This window comes from Grammomys surdaster, unplaced genomic scaffold (assembly GCF_004785775.1).
Source record: "Grammomys surdaster isolate TR1022 unplaced genomic scaffold, NIH_TR_1.0 125974, whole genome shotgun sequence".
Taxonomy (NCBI): Eukaryota; Metazoa; Chordata; class Mammalia; order Rodentia; family Muridae; genus Grammomys; species Grammomys surdaster.
In genome coordinates this window covers 605,358-622,937 of record NW_021620791.1, presented here as the reverse complement: position 1 = coordinate 622,937, position 17,580 = coordinate 605,358, and the positions used below count along the sequence as shown (strand labels likewise).

The window sequence follows — 17,580 nt, the reverse complement described above, 5'->3', positions numbered from 1 at the left end:
CCAGCAACACGAAACTATTCCTTCCTATCTCAGCCCCCAACTTACGAAGAGAAGAGAGTAAAACTCATTCAGCACTTGGACAGGGACGGAAACTCAAAGACTTTCATTTATTCTATTCCTTATATTGATTTGTCTCTGAGACCCGTTCACCATCTGTCTTTGTGTGCACAGGTACTTAAATAGACAAGCACTATTTTTTTTAAAGATTTATTTATTTTATATATAAGTAACACTGTAGCGGTCTTCAGACACACCAGAAGCGGGTATCGGGTCCATTACAGATGGTTGTGAGCCACCATGTGGGTGCTGGAGATTGCTCTTGACTGCTGGCTGAGCCATCTCTCCAGCCCCACAAGCACTAATTCTTTAGCTTCACAGTGGAATCCTTTTATCTTGGGGGGTGGGGGGGATAATCTGTGAATGTGCTCTGTTTGTGTATACACATGTCTGTGCAGGTGCACATGTAAGCACACGAGTGCTGAGGTCAGAGGTCATAGTCTACTGTTTTTCTCAGTAGCTCTCCACTTTTTAATGTTTTAATTTTTTTCTTTGAGTGAACCAGGGGCTCACCAGTTTGACTAGACTGTTTGACTAGTTGGCAGTTTGACTAAACCAATGAAATCCAGGGATCCACCTATCTCAACCCTATCCCACCCCCCGTCCCCAGGGCTAGGGCTTCAAGACGCATACCTCCATGCCCAGCTTTTGTGTGGGTACTGGGAATGCAAACTCAGGTCCTTGTAGTCACACACCAGTCACTTGACCCACTAACTGCTGTCCTCAGCACCTTAATTCAGTGGCATTCTTTCTTTTTTAAGATGTGTTATTATTTTTAATTACATACATGCATACATGTTTACGTGTAGTTATATGCATATGAGATCAGTGCCTACAGAGCTGAAAGAGGGTGTCAGCTAACTTGGAATCAGAGTTACAGGTGATTGTGACCTGCTTGACCCAGGTACAAGATTCGAACTTGGGTTTCCTGCATGCTCTTACCCACCGAGCTATCTTTCCAGCCCCTGCAGTGGCATTCTTGACAGAGAATTGCTAAAGATTGGGAGGGATTTACAGCACCAGGAAGCTGCCCCAAAGAACTCAGACCTAACCATGATGCTCTCCCTAGGGCACTGATCATCCGTGCACAGCCAACAACCCAGAGAGCTGTTCCGTCTCACTTTCACCCCAAGACTTTATCAACTTGTTCAAGTTCTGAATAATCCCAGCACATGACAACACAGAATCAGAAGGCCCCTGATTGGATGGCTGGGAGTCTGGACACTTCATTTGTAAATAGTGTACATTTTAAGCATTGGCTTGACACTGCGGGGATACGGTCATTGAGAAGACGTTGGTGGGAAAAGATGCAGTTGCCAATGGAAATTTACAAATGTGAATTTCACATGAGAACTGGTAACAAAAAGCAGAAATACTGTAAATAAACTGTTTTTTCCCTAACAATTTGCAAGCAAGACTATAAGGGCAAGACCTCTTGTCAGCCATGAAAATGGAGTCCTCTTGAGTTCCCTAGGAAGAAAAAGGCAGAACTCAAAGACAAAATGGAACTCTCTGTTTACAATGTGAAAATGTTAAGACAAAAGAAGGAAGAAGGAAAACTAATGCTACGATTGAGAAATCCTTGGGCTTTGGGCTTGGATTCGGGGTTTGTTTTGAACAGGCAAAGAAGTCTATCCACCTGAGATCTGCACGGGCTTATGTCCTTATCCTATGACGATGCCGCACAATGGTCTACCTCTAAAAGCATAGCGTGCTCTCTGGTAACATACAATATCTAGCAGTCAATGTCTGTGTTTCGTGTAAGTTCTATACTCTGTGAAGTGATCTAAGATGGGAAGGCTGTTAAAAAAAAAAAAAAAACCTCCCTTGGTTCTGACTTCCTGTTCTCCCAGTCCTTCTCAGTACCTGCACCTTTTTTCCTTTCATGTTGTCGCTCCTATAGGGAACCAGGGGACCAGCTAAAGAATAGCAGAGGTCCTGATGAGAGAATTAGGCACCTTTGCATGCTCGGCACTTTTGATTTAACTCTTCCTTCTTCTAGCCTAACTTCTGGGCTTGTCTGGGCTTCCTTAGGTGTCTTCATGGATAAGTGGATGTCTGGGACCTTAGTGGAGCCTAAGAACTGAGGCTTGAGACACATTTTTTTCATACTAGCCAGTCAAGCATTCTGCCAGCTGCTGCTTCCCCTCAGTGGGGCAATGAGCTGAGGCACTGTCTGTTCTTTTAGGTTCAACATCAAACTTAAGTCATCCAGAACTGGGACTTTTCACAAGCATGACTTAAAAGAAAGCTTAGAGTTCCCACCAGATAGATGTGTTCTCTTAAACTTGTTTCAGGACTGAGTTAGGACAAAGAGAGTTAAAAGATAAAGGATCCCAGGGGTGCTTGCTAGGCAGAGACATGAACACTGTGGAAGAAAGATCTCAGGGCTTAAGGAGTTAATTCCTGGGGTGGGTGAAATGTCTTTATTTTTACTTTTTATAGATTGTTGCTTTTCTACAATGTACATATATTTGCAATTGTATTTGCTTTTTTTTTTTAATCTCCAAATAAAATTGCCACTACGCATGCCCTCGGCAAATAAGCAGAAATAGGAATTTGGTCTGTGTAAATGTTAGGGTGTAGTGTGACCTGAAGCATTGATGCTTGGGTGTTCCTAGGAGAGGGAAGATGGCTGAGGAAGAACAGGAAGAAGGCCAGGGGCAGTCAACACCTCTTCCTTAAGACGTAGAGCGCCCTCGGGTCAGTACTGTGCTCGGGTCAGTACTGTGCTCGGGTCAGTACTGTGCTCGGGTCAGTACTGTGCTGGCAGATGGAGTCTGTGGGGCTCTCTGATTTGCAGGACCTTACACCTGTGCTTACACCAGAGACATTCTCCGTGCTTTCTTTTTCAGCACCATCTCCTGGTGGCAAAATTAAGTTGAATTTAAAGGTTCATAATGAGAAAAGGGATATGTAAAAGAACAAGATTTCTTTCACATAGAAAAGTTGAAAGTCCAAAGTTGAACCTTGGAGACTACAAACATTGTAACAGATCAGAGTTCCCTGTTTGGCTTTGGTTTTTTGACTCTTCTCCCCAGAATCAATTTTACACTAGGAATGTAGGGCCTAGATTGAAGAAAGGAAGGGAAAGGAAGGAAGGAAGGAAGGAAGGAAGGAAGGAAGGAAGGAAGGAAGGAAGGAAGGAAGGAAGGAAGGAAGGAAGGTGGCCGCCACAGTGATTCTGAGTGACAGTGTTGAGGTTAGGGGATCATGCCTTTCACATGTCCTCAGCCTGTTACAACTGCTCTGTTGTGCCATTCAGAGATGGGAAGTTGTTGGGACCTTGGGGTTTACAGGTCCATCAACTTTGCCAGCGTTGAACTGGTGCCAGCATAAAACTGGTTAGCCAGTCTCATGGATGGGACAGCAGTACACAAAGTCATATAGCATACATACATCCCAGGCAACAACCTGCCTTTATGTAAAACGGCCCTTACCCCAAGCAGTGAGGTCACAGCTTCTTGAAATATTTAGTAGGTGCCTGCAGATTTTCCATGACCCTTGGTGTCATTGGATATGGTATGTGACAGAACCGGAGAATCCTTTGAAGGATGAAAAAGAAGAAAGGAACATGTATTGGTCACTGTCATTGGTTGGTAGAAAACAGGAAGGATGTGGAAGGTGGAGAGGGAGAGGGAGAGGAGGAGAAATGATGTATCTTTGATGCTGTATGGGGGAGCAACGGAGAGAGTAAGGCAAGCAAGATACCCATATTAGGTCATGGCCAGAGCCTCACATTCAAGTACTGGGAGTTAAAAAGAAAAGCTCTTACGACATTAATAGTCTATAGAATTCCTCTTGGCAAACCCAGGCAGTACTCCCAGACTTAAAACACAAAACCTAAAAATTTCTGACCCAGAACTGCTGGTACAAAACCAAGATGGGTGTGGCTATAGAAATTGCTGAGAGAAATGGCATGGTTTCTCTGTACCTGCCTTCCCCTCCTTTGCATGTTAAAATACAGAACTAGAATTATGCCCATTTTAAAGTGATTCAGATATCTGGAGAAGGAAGAGTTCTGTCCAAGCAAACCAAGGAACGTGGTCACTGGTAACTTTATTTAAGAGCACTCAGCTGAGAGTCTCTGAATGAGAATCAACCCTTACATATATGTATATATGTATATGTGTGTATGTGCAGCCTTATATATATAAGGGATACATATGCCAGAGCTCTTGAGTCCATTTCCCACCCAATCACCTTGTACACATGTGCAAATTCATGACACCCGGCATGGGAGATGATCCCGTGATGGCATCTGCCACAATCCTTTTATAGCCAGAGTCAATAAAAGAAAAACTCAATGTCACTGTCAACTAGACCATGTCATTACTACCACTGCTTTGAATGGGTATCTCAGTTGAATGGGAAGGAAACGGTGTGACAGAAAGGAACAGACATTACAAGGTGGGATCTCCTGCCGGGAGAGCCGGGAGGGGCTTTCTGGTTAGTGATCAATTTCAGATGGCAGCGGTTTAGAGAAGATATTTTTAAGGGACAAAGTTTCCACTGCAAAGCTCTCAACAGAAGAGTTGCTATAACTGTGACCATGAAGCCAGCTGGTGGGTGGCCTCACAAACCCTTCCCCAGGAGGCATTTGCTATTGACACAGGCTCCTTATTTCTGCTGTTTTATATGGAAGAAAAAAAAGCTGGGAATTTGATTTGTCTAAGCAATTGGTATGAGTCACAGAGAGATAAATCATCTCAGGAGATGGTTAGCGGTGTACGGTTCTCAGCATTCAGAACATTGTTTATTATAAAACATGCACCTGGGTTTGTATTTTTCTGCCTGACTGTAGGGCAATAACATCTTGCTATGCAAACACTAAATTTTATGTGTGAATTTTCGACTGTAATTTTATGTGTGCATTTTTTAAACTAAACTCTATCATTTTCTATGTTGACATCTGTTGTTGGTTTGGTTTTGTTTGGTTTTTTAATCTGTTTCCAACTATCTGAGTCTGTGAACCATCTCTCCTGACTGGATGCTGGCTTGAAACCTGTTAGTATTTAAACAGACTCAGAAACAACCCTGGAGCTCTGGGCAAATGCAGGGGTGTTATTCTTTGATATATCATGGGCCCTCCGTGGCTTCAACAAACAAGGTCATAATTCCTCTAAATTCTATGTTTTCTGTAAATGTTTTCTTCTCAGCTCTGCTAAAACAGAGAGAGAGAGAGAGAGAGAGAGAGAGAGAGAGAGAGAGAGAGAGAGAGAACCTTTATGGTTTTCCAAATAAACTCCTATCCCAAACTTTAGACCAAAAAGGATTGTTAGAGAGAAGTATGGACTCTAACATTTCTGCCTTTGAAGATGAGGAACCCTCTCCAGAATTGGGGGTACAGGGGCTTCCTCTGCTCCCTGGGAAGTCAGCAACAGGGTTGAACAGAAACCTGAAGCTTCCTGATGCCAGAGCTCTTGAGTTCATCTCCCACACAAGCACTTTGTGGACATGTGTAAATTCATGACGGCCACTGTAATGCTTCCCAAGATCTCCACTGTGGGAGGTATGGGAGATGTCCCGTGATGGGCATCTGCCACAAAGTCTTCCAAACCTTTTAAGACTGATTCTTCCTGGAGAAGTTTCATACCCTCTTAGTCTGTTGTGCGTACAACATACTGCTGAGTTACTAGGAAGTAGCCAGCATAGCATGCCAGTGGTGCATGCCTGTAATCTTTACAGAGGCAGGACTTCTAGCCTGAGCTACATATCAAGGCCTTGTTTCAAAAACAGCAGAAAGCAAATAGCATGTTTTAACATATTCGTCTTTCCCTTGGGCACTTACATAATTCCCTTGTAAGAATAGAAATGGACTGGGGAGATGGCTCAGTTGATAAAGTGTCTTTTATGCAAGTGTGAGGACATGAATTCAGATCCCAGCATCCATATAAAAGCCAGGCATGAACTTAAATGCAAGGGGGGTTCGTTGGCCAGCCAGCCTTAAGAATGAAGTGGTATCCAGGCTCATTGAGAGATCTTGTCTCAAAAAATAAAAATGGACAGAGATTTAGGGATACACCCAACGTCTGCCCCAACCACCAAAGGCATATGCATGTGCACAGAAATCCCCAGGCATGCTATCATGCTAGCATATACCAATGTACGTGCACACGCACACACACACACACACACTGACCCAGCTCCTGCTGGTACCCACACAGGTCTTTCTTCTCCCCTGAAATGGAAAGGTACATTTAAACCATCTATCCTCTTTCCTAAGCCCCACTATAAGATCCAGTGAGGTTCATTCTGTTCAGCCTTGTTTGAAATTAGCAGAATTTATCCTGTAAAGCAAATTTATCCTGTAAAGGGATGGTAATAGCCATGACTTTTGATGCCTGGACCTTTTTCAAAGTCTCCTTGAATTCAGCAAGCAAAACTTCTTGAGAAAGCTCTCTAAACTTAGTCTCTCTCCATTTGGCTGGAAATAATGGATGGCCACATCCAAACTCCAGATTTCTGGATATGTCATATGCTTCAACATTACAGAATATGACTCTGTCTTTGAGTATAGACATGTTTATTAACTATGCACAAGGCTGTTTAACAGATGGCTCCAAGCCCTGCTCCATACTTGGTAGCATTTGGTACCATCTTTATACTACCAAATGCCAGTCACACTGGCTAAAGAGAGTATATTATAGTCCATGTCTAAGCTTAGAAGCTTTAAATGTATGTTTTAAAGAAAAACAGAATGGGTGAGTTAAACGTTTTAACTAAATCTGAAAGATTGGACAGATTACATGCAAAGATGATTGTTTAATAATGAGTAATCTCAATCCTGTATAACTTATTTGCACACCTTTTCTTGCATGATGAACTGACATTTTTATAGTTGTTTGTATAAGACAGTGGCATATTTTTTGTAAACATTTTTTGACACCGAATTGCAATAAATGTTTTTCCTACAACACACCCTGGTGTATTTTTGATGTGTGTCAATTCAACTCAGCTTTGTGTTGTAATGAATATGTTTATCTTTTATCTTTGAGACTTATGTTCTTGCTCCAAGAAATTTGTTAACGATGATTATAAAAGTTCCTGGGAATACATAGAAAAATAGGCTTGTGGTTGAATACCAACCAGAGTCCAAACTACACTGCTCTGAGTAGGGTATTTCCATGTATTGACTATACTATAGAGTGAGTGGGAGGAAATGGATTCTGAAGTCATTGTCATTTGTCATTGTCAAGGAACCCTTACAGAACAGTTAGTGTTTGCTAGATCTGTTCAAAGCACCAAGAACAGGATGATGAACACGACAGAAATGGTCTCTGCATTGGTGGATTTCAGATTCTGACTGGAGAGACAGATGCATGCTCGCACAAAAGAAAAAAGCAGCAAGCAAACAGAGACAACTTGCCAAGAGTGTTATGAATGGAATGGTACTGCGTTGTTTGAAACAGACTGAGCAGATGCTTTGCTGAGATGTGTGCTGTCAGTCACGCAGCCTCAGAAGAATGATGGTTAAAATGTTCCAGAGAACGAGAGGTTAGCACCACAGACTCAGCTCTTACGTGTAGTTTGGTCTGCCACAGGTTTACATAACTCCGTCTGTTGCTGTCTCTAAGATATCATTAGATGTCAATGCAAGAAACACACTTCTCACCTCAAAGGGGAGGAGAGACAGTTTATTCTGGACCAGACAGGGTGACCATGGTCCAGGAACACAGATTTAATTTACTCCAAATATTTGAAGTTTTTATAGTCTCACTAACAAAGAAATTCATGAATCAACATGTTTCTCAAATACATTGAAATCAGATAGGTGAATGTCTTAGTTAGGGTTTTACTGCTGTGAACAGACACCATGACCAAAGCAACTCTCATAAGGACATTTAATTGGGGCTGGCTTACAGGTTCAGAGGTTCAGTCCATTATCATCCAGGCAGGCTCATGGCAGCATCCAGGTAGGCATGGTGCAGGAGGAGCTGAGAGTTCTACATCTTCATCTGACGGCTGCTAGCAGAATACTGACTTTCAGGCAGCTAGGATGAGGGTCTTAAGCCCACACCCACAGTGACACACCTACTCCAACAGGGCCACACCTCCTAACAGTGCCACTCCCCAGGCCAAGCATATGCAAACCATCACAGTGGGTTATAGCAAAGTGGGAGAAACTCCTGCTCTAGCCTTCAGATGCTGTCTCATGGCGTTCTTAGTTTGGGGACTGGTAGACACTAGAAGAGTCTGTTCCTGCATCCAAGGGACTTATCTAATGCTTATAAGGATGTCAGGCCACATACAGAGATGGGTAGTAAATGGTCATTAAAGAAGCAAAGGACCACTTTAAAAATGGATGGGGACTTGCCACAGTCTAACCTTCCCACCGAGCTGGGGTTCTAATCAATCTGCCTTGGTAGTCAGTCCTGCTCCCCAGGAACTCTCACCCACAGGGCCTATTTCTTGCAGTTGAGAAATATACTAGTTACTGTTCTGTTCTTTGTTGTTATGAGCAAATGTCTGAGCAGAGCAATTGAAATAAGAAGAGGCTTTTCCGGCTGATGCTTCAAGAAGGAATACAGTCCATCACACCAGGAAAAGTCATGGAGGCATAAGCCTGCGGCACCTAGGAAGCAGCAGGTAGGAAGGAGGGCCAGCCTTCAACACTTTCAGGCCAGCCCATAGCGATTCTAGCCAGGGTCCACCACCCCCTAAAGGTTTCGGAAGCATACAAAACACCGCCACCAGCTGCAGACCCAAGAGTTCAAACACACGAGCCTACAGGAGACATTTCACATTCAAGATATGGTAAGGATAAATAGGAAGATATGTAAAGTTCTTGGAGACCGACAACAATAGGAATTCAAGAGACGTTAGCAATCATTATTGTTCATTGAGCAACAAGAGTTGAAGAACTGAGTTGGGAACCCTCATTCAATTGACTATGGCTTGCTTGGGCTTCCTACCCGTGGATCTTTTACTTAACACTTGAATTTTGAAATGCACCCCAGTCCTGCTATTAATTCTCCTTCAAAAAAAAATGACGTAAGAAGTACGACTAGAGCCAGGCAGTGGTGGCACACACCTTTAACCTCAGCACTTGGGAGGCAGAGGCAGGTGGATTTCTGAGTTCGAGGCCGGCCTGGTCTACAGAGTGAGTTCCAGGACAGCCAGGGCTACACAGAGAAACCCTGTCTCGAAAAACAAAAAAAAAAAAAAAAAAAAAAAGAGAGAGAGTCATAATAGGCAGATGGAGAGGAGAAGAAACTGGATGGGAGAGGGGATGGGTAGGGGAATGGAGGGGGTGCTGGATCAGGAGTGGGGCAGGACAAGAGGGATGGCCATATGGCCATGAGAATGAATGGAAATCTGCAACTGATGGGGGTGGAGAGGTGGGAGACATCTCTGGGAAGAGACAGAGACCTGGAATAAGAGAGGCACCCAAGAATTGATGGGGGTGACCTACAAGCTGTGACTCACAACATTGGGGATATGGAACCTAAAGAGGCCTCATCCTGTATGTAGCCAGGTCGGAAACCCAGTGGAGCGGTAGGGACACCAACCCAGCCAAAAAACTTTCAACCCCAAATTTATCCTGTCTACAAGAAATGCAGGGACAGGTGATAGAGCAGAGACTGCGGGAATGACCAACCAATAACCAGCTCAGTGTGAGACTCATCCCATGGGCAAGCACCAATCCCTGAGACTATTAATGATACTCTATTATGCTTGCAGACAGGAGTCTAAGATGGTTGTCCTCTGAGAGGCTCCATCCAGGATCTGACTCAGACAGACGCAGACACCCACAGCCAAACACTGAATGGAGCCTGGGGACTCTTAAGGAAGAATAGGAGGAAGGATTGAATCCCTAAGAGGATAGGAATGCCACAGGAAGACCAACAGAGTCAACTAACCTGGACCCTCGGGGCTCTCAGGCTGGACCTAGGCCTCCCTGCACGTATGTAGCAGATGTGCAGCTCGGTCTTCATGTGGGTCCTGAACAACCGGAGTGGGGAGGTGGCTATTCCAAAAGCTGTTGCCTTGTACATGCGATATGCTCTTCTAGCTGGGCTGCCTTGTCTGGCCTCAGTGGGAGAGGAAGCTGCTGGCCTCACAGAGACTTGCAATGTCAGGGTAGGGGGATACTCAGGGAAGTCCTCACCTGCTCAGAGGAGAAGGGGAGTGGAGTAGGGAAAGGATTGTGGGAGGGGGTGACTAGGAGGGGGCAGCGAGCAGGATGTAAAGTGGATAAGTAGAGCAGGAGGTGGGGGGTGGGGGGTGGGAGGGAGGCTGGTCTACAAGTGAGTCCAGGACTGCCAGGCTGGTTACACTGAGAAACCCTGTCTTCAAAAATCACTAATAATGAATACTTGATCTAAGTACAGATGCAGGAAAAGAGAGGCGAGGGACTGGTATTTCAGGAACAAGACCTTTTTCTTTAAATAATGTATGTATCAAAGTAGAGATATAGGTAAATGCATATGAAACAGAGCAGCCAGTAAGCTGGCTCAGTAGGTAGACCAGCCACCAAGCCCAACAACCTGAGTTTGAGCCCTGGGATTCACGTGGTGGACGGAGAAAACCAACTCCTGCCAGTTATCTATGCACTAAAGAAATCATTTTGTTTTTTTATTTTAAAGGTCATTTATTTATGCGTTTATTTCTACACACACAGATAGAGGCAGCCCAGAGGTAGTCTCTCTCAGCAGCTGATTCAGATAGCCTCCTAGAAGGAGGAGGGAGAGGAAAGTCAGATGGAGCTGTCTCAGGAGATGGGCACAGGAGATGTCAGAAGGCAAAAGGCAGGGGGAGGGTGGAATCGAGTGGCCACCAGAGGCACTCAGCCAGCTGCCACATCCTGAGGAACCAGACTTGGCAGATGCCATGACAGTGACAGCGGTGGTCCCCACCCACGGGAAAGTGCGTGTGGCTCACCCTTTCTGCACTCCCCCAGCTTGCCTTGGGTTGTCTTAATTATATTTTACAACTCAGTCTTTTCTTCACTTCAGAATTAGTCGACACAGCCCCTGCTTCCTTCCAAGAAACAACAGAGCACCCAGAACATAGACTATAGAGTCAGCCAGCCCAGCCCTCTAGTTGCAGTGGACAGTGGGCTAGCCCTGGGTGTGTCTCAGTTCTCTCATCTGCAAAATGGGTGTGAGGACACAGTCTGTGATGGCAGCACAGAGAAGAGTGACTGAGTTGGCACTTTCTGTGTGGTAAGATGCATCTGTGTGTTTGTCCGACTTGGAGTCAGTTTTACAGAAGCACCCTTTACAATTTACTAAGTCCACTTTGCGTTCTCTGCTTAGTGCTACGGGTCTGAGAAAAAAAACAAAGAGAAAGAGCCAGTCCATGCTCCACCATATGCTAGTCTCTGCATACTGTTTAAACTAGTGGTAGCAACCATTTTACAGAAAACACCTGTTTTAAACCAAAACCAGATTTATGTCTCAGAGGCTAAAAAGTTGCCTGAAACAGTAGATTTTCCCTGAAAATCATCAGAGGAAAGACTTGGAGAGGGCCATATGATCTACTTGAGAGCCAATACTTGAAAAACATAAAATCATCTTTTCACATTTATAATCCAAACTAAGACACCCCCCCCCAGCAAGCTGCTCCCAGTCACTCATCACTATGTGTCTGCTTAATGCGTGGGGCTAAGTCTATCAGATCAATCAATAAGTAAATAAATGAGTCACGTCACATAGCACTGAGATGGGGAGGCCAGAGAGGAGCACTACAGCAGGAGGATTGTAAGTCTGAAACCAACCTGGCAAGATCCTATCTCAGACAAAACAAACCTGGTCGTTGTGGTCCATAATCCTAGCTCTCAGGCAGCTGAAGCAGGAGGGTTACAGAGATTTCGAACCTATCCTGGGCTACATATGCGACCTAATATCAAAAAATTGATAAAGAAACAAAAAGACAGCAAGTCACATTTGAGAGCCCTACATACTAGGGTAAAGCTAAGCTCATGTAAAGCAACATTTACAGTAGTCTACAGTCCAATGGGGAGACATAAAATATCACAGTTTCTCTCCTATTCAGAAGCTAGGTTGAACAGTGAATGCATGCGTGTCTGTGTGCGTGTGTGTGTGTGTGTATGTGTGTGTGTGTGTGTGTGTTGAAAGTAGAAGGGGAATTATGGAGGAAAGGAGGTGACTAAAGGAAAAAAGGAGGGGGCTGGAGAGATGGCTCAGCAGTTAAGAGCACTGATTGCTCTTCTAGAGGTCCTGAGTTCAATTCCCAGCAACCACACAGTGGCTCACAACAATCTGTAATGCTCTCTTCTGGTGTGTCTGAACACAGCCACAGTATAGTCATATAAATAAATAAATAAATAAATAAATAAATAAATAAATAGAAAAGGAGGGATGAGGACAGGTAACAGGGTAACAACGGGGCTTCTCTTTCTGAGGAGAAGGGGAAGGGCAACGGGGGAGGGATTAGTAAGAGGAAGGAGGGGGGCTGTGACCAGGATGTAAAGTGAATTTTAAAAAAAATGATAATGGATGGTAAATAAGAATATATATATATATATATATATATATATATATATATATATATATATAAAATGTCATAATGATACCTACTATTCATATGTGAACTAAAAAAATTTAAAAAAGAAAAACAATATTCCGAAATCAGGATACACGGTATAGTGTAGACATCATGACATTTAACACACTTACTGAATCTGCTTTTCTGCACCCATGTCCTCATGCACAACACAGGGCAAGACAAGTGCTCAGCGGACTGTTGGGTATGGTGCAGGGGCCTCTAATCCCAGCACTGGGAAGGCAGATCTCTGTGAATTCAAGGACAACTGGTCTCCATAGTGACCTCCAGGACAGCCAAGCTGCATAGAGAGACTGCCTCCAGGGGGTGGGGAAGAAACCTAACAAACAAACAAACAAAAACCCAGAGGAGGAAGAGAGGTGAGACGGCAAGCAGGTAGGCACCTGAGACAGTAAATTGAGAAGTCAATCAATACTAAAGTTATTCCGCTGTTTTTGTATTGAGTGGTGAGGCGCTGATCTAAGCATGATAAATGCCTGAACTTCTAGATTCTGCTAACTGAGTTCTGTTTCATGTCATACTTTTAAAAGGAGGAAGCTGAGGCCCAGGGAACACATAGAGCTCATTCAGAAGCACTCGGTAGCAACGAGATTCATTTAAACTGAGCCTATGAGTGTCCAGTCTTGCTGGGCCCTCCTGGGAATGCAAAGACACAACCCCTTTTTCCAAAGCAGCGACTGATAAAACCTTGTTTTACATTAACTCACAACTCAGCAATCCAGCTCGGACTTTAAAAACCTTTCCATGCATTTTTTAGATCCAAATTCAAATTAGAAGAAGCCTAACTTCATTCTAGGATCCTAACCATGGACTGCGACAAAGGGGCCATCCTGACACATTGAGTCTGCAACCTTGCACCCAGATCAACGGCTGCCCCTCGTCCAGGCTGCTGTTTGGAACTGGGTGCCACACCCTCAAAGGTGAATTTCTAGTCCTTGAAGCAAGCACTGTGCTTGCTCATGGTGTTTACATAACCATACCAGTCCCCAAAGAATACTCTCTTGTAGGCTAGAGAGGAAAATGTGGACAATAGCCCCATCTGCCTGCGAAATAGAAGCACTCACTAAAAGGCAGCCAATAGCTGTAGAGAAGCCATGGAAAACATCCATTCATATTAAATAATCAGACTCAGGCTAGCCTGATTGGAACATGGCTGTAGCCTCATAAATAGCATTGTCCCTAATTTACCATTTTATATTTAGTTGAATCATTTCCCTATTTATAATATTCAATAGTTTAAATGAGTAAAATCTTTGTTCTGTTTTTCCTCCCTTTCCCCTTCTACCTCCCCCATCTTTTATCATTTTTTTTTTTTTTTTTTTTTTTTTTAGTGCTAAAGATCAACCCCAGGACCTTGCCAATATTAGGCAATTTGCTCTATCACTGGAATACCTCCCAAAATGTATTTTTCTACTTTTTCTATACTCAGTTTGAAACTATGTATCATAAGATTTGTAACTCACCAATGAGGACGCCCCCGATCATCATAACATATTTTTACTTCACTGATACCACTATGTAAGCCAGGATCATCTCAGAATCTTTCAGTCCCATCTGCAAAGTCAGCCTTGCTGGTTCCAGTAGCATCTTCACATGCCGGAGTGATTGGGACAGGGAGCTCTTAGAGAACTAAGGACACTGCTTGCTGTAGAGCCCCAGCGTTAATGACCTTGGCCAACTACATTGACTGTATCCTCTGTGGCTCCTCCTAGCAATGTCCATACCTTTACTCCATTTGTTAAACTCTCTTCCAACTATCCAATCAGAGTCCTGGTTTCCTTCCAGGACTCTAACCCAGAGATAAGACTGTACTCTGGCCTGCATTTCCAGCTTCAGTATTCCCTTGGTCCCACATAAACACTGGTCTTGCCAATCTCTCCCGCTGACAAACCTTTCTTGTGGACTTGCCATCTAAATTGCCATGGCAAAGGACCTAGTATGAGGAGGAGGAAGGCCCAAAATCCCCTCATCCTGCTACGCTCCAGTCATGGTCACTTTCATTCAGGTCTTTGAATTCATCAAGTTTTTATGCATCTCTGGCCCTTCTTCCTGGGCACTTTCTCATTACTAAAAGTCACCTCCTCAAAGATGCCTTCCACCTTGAAAAGTAAAATCTAGATGCATACCTATGGTTCAAATTTATTATTTTATATCTTTATTCTTTTATAATGCAATTTAACTTATTATGTAACTATTTGAGTGGGGTTTTGGGGTTTTTTTTTTAATGTATTCTCTACTTGATTGCTAGATCATTGAGCAAAGGGGATGTATCACAACAGTCTTTGGGTGACTCTTACAGAGCATTTGATACATGCGCTGTGCAGTCAGTTATGTCTTAGACTGGAAGAAGCGACAGACTTTCTTTTAGCATGAGCCAATTCTCGCTGTTTATGAACTCCTAAGCAGCTGTGACCATCACTAAATTTCTGTTATACTGCATGCAAAACTTTGAGTATAAAGCCATTTCAATAGATATTTAGGAATACCGACCACATGTCTCTTTCACAGGACAAAGATGAAACTCACCTCAACACCAAAGAACAGCATACTTTGGCTGATATATGTAAGCATCAATTGGAATTATGATGTTTATTACAGACTAAGCACTATGATCAATTTACTACAAACGTCTCATTGACTTCTCACAATAGTTGTATAATCACAGGGTTTACTGACCTTCTCCGATGCTGTGAGAAACACCATGACCAAAACTCAACTTGAGGAGGAAAGGGTTCAATTAACATATAACTCCCAGATCATGGTCCAACATTGAGGGAACTCGGGCAGGAGCCCAGAGATAGGAGCTGAAGCCATGACTGTGATGGCATGCTGCTAATTGGCTTGCTTCCCATGGCTTGCTCAGCTTGCTTTCTTGTGTAACCTGGGACTATCTGTCTAGAAGTGGCACCCCCCACAGTATGCTGGGATCTCCCACATCGATTCTGAAGAAAATGCCAGTCAGACATGCCCACAGGACAATTGCCGATGGAGGCAATTTTTCAGTTGAGATCCTCTCTTCCCAGATGACCATGGTTTGTGTCAAATACTACCTAGGGCATCATACCATCTCTGATGGCTAATTTTGATTATCAGCTTGATGGCGAGGCACCTAGATTAGTAAAGTGCACCTCCAGATCTGTCTGTAGGAGTCTCACCAGCAACCATTAGCTCTTGAGGACACTGACCTGATGAAGGGATTCATCCTTCAATGTAGTCATAATAAAACGGCATAATCAGGATGTGACGAAAGGTGGGAGACTAGCTGGAAAAGATAGATCACTGGGAGTATGTTCCTGGGAAACATATCCTCCCCTAACCTCTTCCTGCCTTCCCTTTTCTCTGCTTCCTGTCTACTATGACATGAACTACCCTTGACCTCCCTGCCATGGTGGACTGATACCCTGGAAACAGAGCTGAAAATTTCTTCTCTGAAACTGTTTCTGTCAAGTATTTTTGTCTGAAAATTAATACATTAGCTAAGAACACAGACTTTAGACTCATGATTTAAATGCATGTGCCAGGGTTACTACCCTTGCAAATTCTTTTTTTTTTTTTTTTTTGGTTTTTCAAGACAGGGTTTCTCTGTGTAGTTCTGGCTGTCCTGGAACTCACTTGGTAGACCAGGCTGGCCTCGAACTCAGAAATCCGCCTGCCTCTGCCTCCCAAGTGCTGGGATTAAAGGCGTGCGCCACCACCGCCCGGCCCTTGCAAATTCTTCACCCTTAACTTTCCTTTCTTAAGCTAGAAAATTAGTGAGTGGAATAGGAGTGGGGAGAGGGTGGAGGAGGGGTTGAGAGAGCACCCTCTCAAAGGCAAAGGAGGGGAGGGGTGAAGAACTGGGGCAGGGGGGACTGGGAGGGAGATCGATAATTAATAATAATTAATAAATAATTAATTTTAGAAAATCAGAAAAAAATTAGTATTCGAGTGGTGACCACAGGTTACGATCGTTGCAAGTGTTAAATATGTGTCCTAGTTAATATTAACTGACACTGGACACAAGTCAGAATCACCTGAAAATATATAGTCTCTATTGAGTAAACGGTTTATAGGGTTGTTGTATGGGCATCTCTGTGATGGAGTGTCTTGATTGTAGATGGATGTAGAAGGCACAGCCCACTGTGGGCAGCACTATCTCCTGCACAGGAAGACCTGAGCTGTATATGAAAGTTAACTAAGCATGAGCCAGCAAGTGGGCAAGCAAGCATTCCTCCATGGATTTTTGCTTCAAGGCCCTGCTTGAGTCTCTGCTCTGTTAGTGATGGGCTGTGACCCAGAAGTATAAGAGCCAAACAAACCCTTTCCTCCTCTCAGTTGTTTTGGGGCAGAGTGTTTTATCTTAGCAACATAAACAGCATGATGTAATAATGTAACACTTAGGGTTTGCTCAATGCTTGGCACATAGAAAGTGTCCCTGTGATGTTAGTTACTTTGTTACAAACTGCTCTTGAGGGGCTTTCTGATGATCTTACAGCGTCATACTGCTTCCAGAACAGAGAATGAGTCACCGGGCTGAGCTTGCCCTCGAGGAGCTCAAGAATTAATCTGCTATGTACTCATCCTTGGAATCCAGAAGAAGCAGGCAAACGTATTCCTACAAACTACTACATTCAGTTTATGGTCCAAGCACCACCATAAAATCATGTTCTCATTTCCTTCTTTGAAATAGCTATCTGTGGGCTGGAGAGATGGCTCAATGGCTAAGAGCACTGACTGCTCTTCCAGAGGTCATGAGTTCAAATCCCAGCACCCACATGGTGGCTCACAACCATCTGTAATGAGATCTGATGCCCTCTTATGGAATGCCTGAAGACAGCTACAGTGTACTTACATATAATAAATAAAAAACCTTTGGGCCAGAGCGAGCGGGACCGGAGCAAGAGGGAGAAGAGAAAAAAAAAAAAAAAAAAAAAAGAAATAGCTATCTGTGTACCCTGAGAGAGGCCCTGAATTTCTATAGCTCCTGAAATGTCCCAAAAATTCTCTGGCCAG

General features: G+C 43.7%; 1 protein-coding gene across 1 annotated transcript in view; it reads left to right on the top strand.

Moving 5' to 3' along the window:
- Fbxo32 (F-box protein 32) overlaps positions 1-3,223 on the top strand; it is a 35,619-nt gene extending 32,396 nt beyond the window's left edge. Inside the window, exon 9 of the mRNA XM_028753866.1 lies at positions 1,127-3,223. Within this exon, the coding sequence (XP_028609699.1) occupies positions 1,127-1,216 (90 nt within the window). The 3' untranslated portion in view covers positions 1,217-3,223. The remainder of the gene's footprint in view (positions 1-1,126) is intronic.
- Positions 3,224-17,580: the final 14,357 nt, after the last annotated feature.